At 51.5% G+C, this 10,394-nt stretch overlaps 1 protein-coding gene across 1 annotated transcript in view; it reads right to left on the minus strand.

Annotated features, from left to right (window-relative positions):
• Nucleotides 1-10,390, minus strand: part of Ptk7 (protein tyrosine kinase 7 (inactive)) — a 67,612-nt gene extending 57,222 nt beyond the window's left edge. The window contains exon 1 of the mRNA XM_041655712.1: nt 10,199-10,390. Within this exon, the coding sequence (XP_041511646.1) occupies nt 10,199-10,253 (55 nt within the window). The 5' untranslated portion in view covers nt 10,254-10,390. The remainder of the gene's footprint in view (nt 1-10,198) is intronic.
• Nucleotides 10,391-10,394: the final 4 nt, after the last annotated feature.

Raw genomic sequence — 10,394 nt, forward strand, 5'->3', positions numbered from 1 at the left:
GAAAATGAAAGGTTCTTTCTGGCTGGAATAAGGCCCGCAGCACTTCCTTTCTTGTCTGCAAGACAAGGTGTTCTTTGTTTTTAATGGGTTTTGTTTTCAGGTGGCAGGGAACAGACATGGACTCTCAAATGTCACCCTAACCTATCATCTCTTCTAAGGACCCCTGGTCTGAAGGAGCCTTTCGTGGCCTGGGAAACAGCTCGGCTTTGTTTTCCTAAGAGGTGAACTAGCCAGCAGTTCAAACCCCCAGAGTTGCTACTTTTTACAGCACAGAATGTATGCTTCCTGGTGGAACATAGGAATTTCAGATGCCAAGGGCAAACCTCAGCAGAATCCTCTAGAAGGCAAAGGCTCAGCTGAGGAGGGAACTTCCTGGCGCATAGCCTGTACCTCCCAGAATGTCAGAGCCTTTGGTCCAACCTTGACTCTCACTAAGGTCAAAGGGCCCAACTCTAAAGTCACCAGGCCCCTGCTAGGTGTGCCTCGGAGCACTGTACCTATGGCACTGTGACTCCGAGCCCACCTATATGGTATCTAGCCCAGTGTAGCCCAAGGTGCACTCCTAGCAAGCAATCATGGTCTGGAGTTGGGCGGCATCCTACAGCCTCGGCCTTCCACAAGCAACAGGAGAGAAAAGGACGCATGAGCCAAGAGCAAACCACAGTGCTCAGGACGGCGTCCCAGACCTGTACATCACACAGCGTCTGACTGTAGCTCTTGAAACATTTATGATCTACACAGACCTCCGAATGGGTCGTTGAAAGTCTTACCCCCATTGTCTGATAAACAAAGCAGGGAGGAGGGGGCAAAGAACCCAAAAGATCTCTCCAGGAAGGGATTTCTTCATACACTCTTTGTCCAGCAAGAACAAAATTTACTCCACTCTCTGACTGCAGCAGAGTCTTCTTACAGTACTTATAAAATCCGGTCCCCAGACCGCCTCCATTTCATAGCTTCTGGTAACAATGACTGTACCCAGGGACTGACGTGGAAGCCAAAGCAGAGACTTGGTGCTGAGCAGATATTTATGTGCCTCAGTTTACCTGTCAAGTGCACACACTCACCCCTCCAAAGACACCCTTGTCTGACCTACATTGAGCCCTGGTAAGGACCCAGTGTCAGCAGTGGTGAAGAAAGGCAGTCTGTGAAAAGCAAGGGGCAGTTTGGGGCTGTTACAGACGAGGCCTTTCTTGACTTCAAGGCCTACTTCGGATGAAAAGGGGACTAACCAGGTATAAATCTGGGCCCGTGTTCAAAGAAAGGCTCGCAATTTTCTCCCCACCTAAAGAGCTCTTCCCCTGGGCATGGTAACACTTGGGAGGCAGAGGCAGGAGGATCTAGCATTTACGATCAACCCCAGCTACACAGCGGACTCAAGACAAGCGAGCATGTCTCAAAATAGCGCCAAGGCAGTGAGCAGCTCAGAGAGTCAAGTCACCTGCTGACAAGGCTGACAACCCAGATTCCATCCCTGGGACCATCATAACAGAAGGAGAAAACTGAGTCCCACAAGCTGTCCATCACACCATGATGCAAGCCCGTGCTCATAAGCACACAACAAACAACTAAAAAAGCATTTAAAAAATTAACAACTCCCCCATCAAACATCCCCTCAAACACATGTCTCCCAGGCTCAGAAGGCATGGGTATCCCCAAGATCCTGAGCTGGAACCCTCAAAGCCCACATCTAAGACTGTGGCAAACACCTCAGGAATCCCTCTGCTGTCAGTGTATTGCCTGTCCCCAGGGAGAGAAGGGAAAGCCTGGGGCTGCGGAGCAGAATGTGATAAGCTCGAAGCTGCTTCTCTAGACTGAGCCCGCGTTCTGTGCCAACGCCATCATCACAGGAAGCTAGAAGCCTGCATCTGCCAGGCAGCAAAATCTTCTGGCAGGAGAGGAGCCAATAAGCCTGGGTCTCAGAAGTTCCAGACAGAGACGCACAGGGTGGGTACGGTCAGTCCCAGGACTCAGCCCAGAAGTCTCTATCAGAGGCTTTAGGTGGTAGTACCCATCGCACACCATATATGTCAGGCCAACGGTCAGGTCATGAGGAGGGCTCCTTTGACACATCTGAGTACAGGTCACTAAAAATCATCCTTTGTAATCGGACGAAAGACACAGAGCTGCTGATTCCAAAGCCTTCGTTCCAACTGGACAGCCATGAGTAACTCTGGACTGCACGCCACTCAAAACGCCCGGCAAGCGTGCTAACGGCAAAACAGAAACGGACCCAAGTCCAGCGCTCTCCTCCAGGGTTACATTCACCTGCAAGGAAGGAGCCCAATGACTTTCTTTCTTTCCTTTTTCTTTGCAGTGTTGGGAGTTGAACCCAAGGCCCTGTGTGTGACAGGCGAGTGTCCTTCCACGGAGCTACCGCCCCAGCCATAGATACCCATTTCGAATGCACACAGAGACGCTATTGAAGCTGGCTGCAGGGACACCTCAGCAGTCCCCAGAGCATATGTGCACCCTCCTCCCTGCTTCACCTCCACCCCTACTCCCAAGAAGGGGGACACAAAAGAGCCAGTATGTCCCCTGAAGGAGAGCCAATGCATAGGAGTCTCACTCCTACTGGAGGCCTCCATCCCTGACCACAAAGCACCTCCCACCTCCTTGGGCTGGCAGAGAGAAGTTCCCACTTGTTACACAGAGCCGCTGACTAGGGAAACCCACAGAGCCACTGATGACAGAAGTCCTTCCTTTGGGTACCGTTAGCATCTTTCTGGGCTGCAAGAAGCCAGAATAACAACTCCCAGGGTGAACCTCAGCTCAGCGTGCTGAGAGAGATGGTGGCCCTGAACCAGTAACGATGCCCTTAGGACAGGGTCAGAGGAGTCCCCACCAGGAAATAGTGGCTGTGCCCACATTTCTAAACTGCAATTGGAACGTTGAGACCTATTAGAAAAATCAGGTTTTGGGGCTGGGGTACAGCACAGTGGTGACCCCTTCTGAGCATTTGCCTGGCAATCACGAGGCCTGAGTTCCACCCCAGTGCCACAAAAAAATAAAATAAAGAAACTGTGCTGCAAAACAAGGACACCGACCCTAACAGTGGGGCAAGGTTTGCAGCCCTCAGGACGGGCCAGGAGCTGGACACCGACCCTAACAGTGGGGCAAGGTTTGCAGCCCTCAGGACGGGCCAGGAGCTGGACACGACCCTAACAGTGGGGCAAGGTTTGCAGCTCCTCAGACATTAGCACCCTGTATACCTCAAGGATTGCTGGGTGGGTTAACAGTGACCAGGGTGATGCCACTACACAGACAGGGAAACTGAGGCTCAGAAAGGTTAACCAGTTCATGGCCAGCGCGGTTAAGCAGCAGTAGTGAGGACTAGAGTGTGGAAAATAGGTTCCAGCATCAGCAAGCAGTTCTTCCCTTCGCCACACAGAGAAGCTATGTAATCGTGGCAAAGAGCCACCCAAGTTTTCAGAGCCCATCTGACGCCTTAACAGCAGTCTAAGTCCGTGACTGCCGCTACGTCAGCTCTTTCCTTTCTCTTCTCCATTTGCTCCTGCTACTTCTTGGACTTACTATCCCGTACATTCTGGAATGTTCTTCTCAGTCCTTAACCAAATGGTGTCTTTCATTATACTTCACCTGATAAACATCCGCCACCTTTCTCTTTTGCTTTTGTTATTTTTCGGTTTCTCAAGATAGGATCTCACAACATAGCCCTGGCTGTCCTGGAACTTACTCTGTAGACCAGGCTGGCTTCAAACTCATGAGATCTGCCTGTTTCTGTCTCCCGAGTGCTGGGATTAAAGGTGTGAGCCACCACCTTACATCACCTTAGAGATGGCTGACGAAAAGTGTCTCCTCCCCAGCTCCTGGCTCCCGGCTGCCCCAAGCCATACCCAGCCTTAGAAGACATTCAGATACTGTAGCAATTTACTTTCTCCTCCCAAGCCCCTCAAGACCAACAGCACCCCCACTTTGGACTGACAAATCTCCCTCCCTATACAGACATGATGGTACATGCTTATAATCCCAACACTCAGGAAAACTGAGTTTGAAGCCAGCCTGAGCAAGTTTGAGGTTTGCCTGGCCTGTTAATAATACCCTGTCCCAGCTGGGCAGCGGTGATACATGCCTTTAATCCCAGCACTTGGGAGGCAGAGAGAGGCGGACCTCTGTGAGTTTGAGGCCAGCCTGGTCTACAGAGTGAGTTTCAGGACAGCCAGAACTGTTTGTTACACAGAGAAACCCTGTCTCAAAAAAGAACAGACCTGTCTCATGTGGTGGCACTTGTCACTAATCCCAGAACTTGGGAGGTGGAGGCAGGAGATTCTCTGAGTTCAAGGCCAGTCTGGTCTACAGAGAGAGTTCTAGGACAGCCAGAGCTACACAGAGAAACCCTCTTTAAAAAAATCAAATAGAGGGGGCTGGAAAGATGGCTCAGAGGGTAAGAGCACTGGCTGCTCTTCCAGAGGTCCCGAGTTCAATTCCCAGCAACCACATGGTGGCTCACAACCATCTGTAATGAGACCTGGTGCCTTCCTTGCCAGCAGTACATTGTATACTTAATAAATAAATCTTTTAAAAAAAAATCAAATAGATAGATATATAAAGTAAAAGAATCTTTCCCTCTACTCGATGTAAGAATTTTCTAACAAGCTCTTTATAAATGCAATTACCCTTTGAAATCTGGATTGGCTATTCAAAAATTACAATATAAACTAATAAAGAAAAGAAGAAAAAATCCTTTCGTGCCCCTCCCCCAATAATTCTGATTGACGGGTCTGTGGTAAGGCCTACGCAACTCAAATTTTAATAAACAACTTGAGTTACCTACCTCCCCAGATCCACACACTTGCCTTGCTCTTCACCTTGCCACCCCACCTCAGGATCCCTACCACACAATTTGCAACCCCATTTTCAGAAGTTCCGTGTTCACTTGAGAAAGGTTACACACACCCTGATAATGCACTTCCAGGAGGATGGGCCAGGACCGTGCAGGACACCTAGCAGGTAAAGTCCACGCCCCTGTGCTTCCCACTCCAGGCATGCTCAGTTCAGGCAAGCAAGGAGACAAGAGCATGGCAAGCCAACGGGAAGTGTGCAGCCCTAAGACAGCCTTCCCCAGTGCTGCTCAAAGCAGCATTCCTGAGCGGGAAGTGGAAAAAGTGACATGTGCAGAGGGCTTCCTCAACCGCTGATTAGCTGTGGCAACAGCAGCGCCAGCTCCACCAAAGCCCAGGGGGCTCAGCAGTGGTGACTTACGCACTTGGCAGTGAACTAGGAGAAGCCCAGGATGGAGGGCTAACCCAGCAGGCCATAATGGTAGGGCTTCCCTGCTAAGCAGATGGGCGCCAGAGAAGAATGGAGGAGCAGGGTGGGCAGCATCTCCAGGGCAAGTGAGGGCCTGAACCCGCAACCGCAGCCCAGCCTGTAAGCCAGCAACATGGCTCCAGCCAGAGCTAGCGCCTGGGCACAGCAACAGAGAGGCGGCTACTGAGGTTACAGAAAGCAGAGGGAGTTGAGACCAAGGATACCCAACCCTGCTTACACCCTTTCTTCCTCAGGAAAACACCTAAGCCCGTGGCCCTAAACTGCTCTTGGCTCCAGTGGTAACCAGTCAACCCAGATGAGACTCCCAGAAGCTCTGGGGGCTTAAATACCAACTCACACAACCCCCCACCCCTACCCCGAATTCCCAATATGGAAGTGTGAGTCCCGACAACACAACAGCTGCTGAAGCCAGCGGCAAAGCTCCCCTCTATGAACCAAATGGGTCCTGAAAAGTGCCCTTCAACAGCAACGCCTCCAGGAAAAGCAGTAATTCTAAAAGGAGTTAAAACTCATATTATTTAATGTTATAAACCTCCCAGAGTTGACATATATCAGTTTCTTAAGAAAATCAAATTCAAACTAAACCCAAAGTTCAGTCATTTTAAAATTTACACATCAGGAGCAGGAGAGGTGGCCCAGTGGGTAAAGGCACTGTTAGCCAATCCACACGACCTGAGTTCCAATCCCTCGGGGCCACGTGGTGGAAGGAGGCAACCAAATCCCCAAAATTGCCCTCTGACCTCCACAAATACAATAAATAAACAAATAAGTAAACGAACAAACAGTAAAATAATATATGCATGAATCATGGCAATAATTATTCAGAGAAACAAAATTATTTAATGCATGTTTTTAAAACTTCACATACTTACAAAGTTGGCCCCTCTTCCATGGTTGCCACAGGAAAGCCCAGTTTTTGAACTTCTATTATATAGGAAGAATGTCAACACACTCATGGAAACACACACAGCAGTTGACCATGCTCTCGCAGCCCCGCTCTCCCAGCACTTGAGAGGCTCAAGAAAGAAAACCATGGGTCGGAATCAGCCTAGCCTACAAAAAGAAACCCGTTTATGATTCTGACGGGATGCCGATGTCACCTGGCTTGGGACTTTCTTCAGAGCAGCAAAGTTGCAGGCTGTCTGGTCACACATTCGCTGCATGAGTTTCTCCATCCATACCATCTCGGGGCAGGACAGCTCCGCACACAGAGGCGGTTGTCAATGCCCAGAAACATCACATCAAAAATCAGAAAAGTCAACCAGGAACAGGGAAAGAGAGTCTGGCCCCTTGACTGCGCTGTGATGGAGCAGATCAACCCCAGGGGGGCTGGACTGGACACACAGACCTTCATTCCCCTTTCCTTCCCTTTTCTAATGGGCCTGGGTAAGGACCCACCATAAATAAGATTCTGAGCTAAAGGAGTTCTACAAGGGGAAATGCAGCTGGGACGAAAATACAGACGCTATCGTGTAAGGATGAGAGCCTATGGGAGCTCAGTCAGCAGACTGCTTGCCTAGTATGCTGTGAGTCCTTGATTTCAACCCCCGTACTGAATAAAACCGGGCACGGTGGCACACCTGTAATTCAACAGGCAGGAGGGCATCCCTAGCTACACAGCAAGGCCCAGGCCAGGACGGGTTCCAGGAGACTCTGGGGATCTCGGGAGCTGCAGAGGTGGGCGGAGGCAAGCCACACACAAGAGTGCAGGCCTCGAGTGGAGAACACAGGATGTTTTAGGAGATGGCAAACAGGCCAGCTGTTGGTTGTTTATTGTTGAAGATGACTGTAAAGATGGAGATACAGGGGCGGTGGTGGCGCATGCACACACCTTCAATCCCAGCACTCAGGAGGCAGAGGCTTGTTCCAGGGGCAGGGAATGGGAGGAAAAGAGGGGAAAGTGTAGTCGGTATGTAAAATAAATGAAAAAAAAATTAATTAGAAAAGAAAAAAAGCAAGTTCCAGGACAGCCAGAGCTACAAAGAGAAACCCTGTCTTGAAACCAAAATTAAAAAAAGTGAAGAGAAAAAGAAACTTGTCTAGATCACAGGAGCATCATAGTATGAGCTCTGCCGTGAGTCACTGCTGCTCTGATCACACACACACACACACACACACACACACACACACACGAGAGATGTGAAGGGTTAGCCTCGTCCTCCCATTGCTAAAGCCACCACTGATAGAGGCAAGTACTAGGTCTGAATTACAGGCTGCAGCATGTTGAGAATCCAGTCCTTAGAACAGCAGATCCCAGAAAGTGAGGATTCAGTTTCCAGAGATGCAAAAGCCTGGAGATCCAAGGACCAGGACAGGAAAGAGGAGCAGGTACAAATTATATCCGGCCAAAGGTGGGTTAACAGGGAGAGGTACCTGCCACCAAGCATGACAGACTGGGTGTCGTCCCTGGAACCCACATAGTGAAAGGAAAGAACAGATTCCAGTCTTCTGACCTCCACAAGCACGCCGTGACATATGTAACCACGTGAGCACATATACACACAAATAAATGTAACAAATAATTTAACAACAACACAGAAAAGAATCCCGGGTTTGGCCAGGTGTGGACCTCCTATTCTCTAGTCTCACCATTCAGGAGGCTGAGGCGGGAGAATCCAGAGAGGGTTGCACAAGGAGTCTAGGGCCAGTCTGAGAGCATATAAAAAGACTCTGTCTTCAAAAATGGCAGTTGCGGGCGTGGAGGGGGGATTCTAGTTCCAAACCTTTTTCTTTTTTTTTTTTTTGGTTTTTCGAGACAGGGTTTCTCTGTGGTTTTGGAGCCTGTCCTGGAACTAGCTCTTGTAGACCAGGCTGGTCTCGAACTCACAGAGATCCGCCTGCCTCTGCCTCCCGAGTGCTGGGATTAAAGGCGTGCGCCACCACCGCCCGGCTCTAGTTCCAAACCTTAAGCCTTCTCTTCCTCCACCGGGTATTTATCACACCAGGGATCTCAAGGTTTGGAAAGAAACTCAGACATTTACAGCTTCATTACCCAAACTTCAAAATGGTTTAATCCACAAATCCGACCAGGCTAGGTCCCTAGCCCCAGCCTTATTAACATCGAGGTCTGCCTACAACTTCAGTTAATGACACTGTTAAACAAGAAGGAAAAACGTGCTGTGATCTAGTAAAGAAATCCTTGCCCCCTGAAGACATGCATCTGGGGTGGGTAGAGCTCCTGGACTTCCCCAGAACAGCAGGCGCCACAGCACAGGGACAGGTTCCACACCAAGGCACGTTTGCTAGAACTGATTTAAGGCTCTCATTAAAATGTTTCTTTGCAGAGCACAAGATACTCCCAACTCCCTCTGGTCCAACTTCCGGCTCACACACCCCCTCCCCAGGACACCCATCGCTGAAGTTCAGAGTCCTCACAGAAGAAATTCAGCAACTGGTGTGGCCAGGGCCCCATCTCCATCAGACTTCATAAAGATGAACCACAGGAGCAAAGACAGGCACAGCCAGCAGGCAAAACCCACCAGGCAGCCCAGGAGGCCTGTGAGCTGGGGCTGCTTGCCCATATGGCTGCACCCTCATCCTGGCTGTGTTTAAAAGAAAAAAAAAAAAAACTTCCACACTTCCTCCAGGAGCAGATGTGGGACTTCGCCATGAGCAGTAACTACCACACATATACCAGCTAGGAATTCCCAGGACGGGTTCTTTCTGGACTCTGCTTACCTCTTTTTTTTTAATAACTAGAGTGGGAGAGACTTTAATTCTCTGGCCCCTAAACCCTCAACAGCTGGTCAGGGAGATGACAGCAGACAATTCCCTGCCCCTGCCCGCCAGACTGGCACTCTTTAAAGGAATGGTTAAGTGATCACCTAAGACAGAATGGGCAGAATGTCCCCCTAAAGAGGGCTGTTTGGCGGAACACCACAGAAGGAGTTGTTGTCTCGTAAGGTGAGGAGCCGTCTTTTGGTCCTTGCTGACTGGGACCAGCAGAATACGTTATTTGAGTAGCGTGGCGATTTCCGGTTAAATCACTTCCAACATCTTTAGTGGTGACTGACTTTCAGGTGTGATCAGCCGGGAACTAATAATCTGCAGGATGTGGTGCCCCTTGTTTGCCCTGGAGACGTGGGCCACACCCTCATCAAAGTGCATAGGCCCTCCACTAAAAGCCAGAGTTGAGCTTTTCTGCCTTTCTGCCCTTAGGAAGACAGATATTTCTTTCCTCCCAGAGCACCGGCAGGATGGAAATCCAGGAAACAGCAGAGCAAAGCCCGTCCGCACCTTGGCAAGCCGGCCATGCCCGATTTTGGCAGAGGCCTTCAACACATTAGTCACTACTACAGCCTGGGACCCTCCGCTCCCGGGATACGACCCTGGCACCGAGTGGGCTCAAGGCTCGGGCCTAGTTGGAGGAGATGAGGCACCCCTCAGTCTAACCTGCCCTCACGGGCAGGCCATCTGGGGTTCCAGCTTTGCCCCGGAACTTTACGGGAGGGAGCCAGGCGCATCAGGCCGGTATAGGTAACAAAGCTCCGCGCCAGGCGCGCCCTAGGTCAAGTCGGTCGGGATTGGGACCCAGGCCGGTCTCCCTCACCTGGGCTCCAAGGCCCGGGACCCTCCCAGGGTGTCGGCACCCTCTCACGGGATGGGAGGGCGCTGTTCCCCAAAAAGGAGCTCCCCAGCAGGGCTCGGGAGCTGGCGACTCCGGACAACGCTCGAGCAAACTCTCGGATCGGGCGGGCGGACCGGCCGGGAGAACTCGCAGCAAACGCGTCCCCGCGCCCCAGGGCACCGCGCGCGCACGGGGGCGTCGCCAACCCCTGATCCCCAAACTCCCAGCGAGCCTCTCCACTGTCCCAATCGCCCAGCCCACCTCTCCAGGGCCCTTCCAGCTCCCGGGACTACCGCGCTTCTCAAAGCCTAGCTCGGTACCCCTGGTTCTCGGGAGACTCACCGGCCAGCAGCGGCAACAGCAGAGTACTGAGCAGAGGTCGCGGGCGGGCTCCCATCGTGGCGGGCGGCAGGGGAGCAGCGAGATTCAAGGCGCACGGACGAGCGGGAGCGCAGACCGGAGCGCGGGGGCCGCTGCAGCAGCCGCAGCCCGAGCCCGAGGCGTCCCGAGCTGGAGCCGCGCGCGCCCCGTACCTCCG

Source organism: Microtus oregoni, unplaced genomic scaffold, assembly GCF_018167655.1.
Source record: "Microtus oregoni isolate MIOR12 unplaced genomic scaffold, Mior012 000007F_ref0000211, whole genome shotgun sequence".
In the NCBI taxonomy this organism is placed as follows: Eukaryota; Metazoa; Chordata; class Mammalia; order Rodentia; family Cricetidae; genus Microtus; species Microtus oregoni.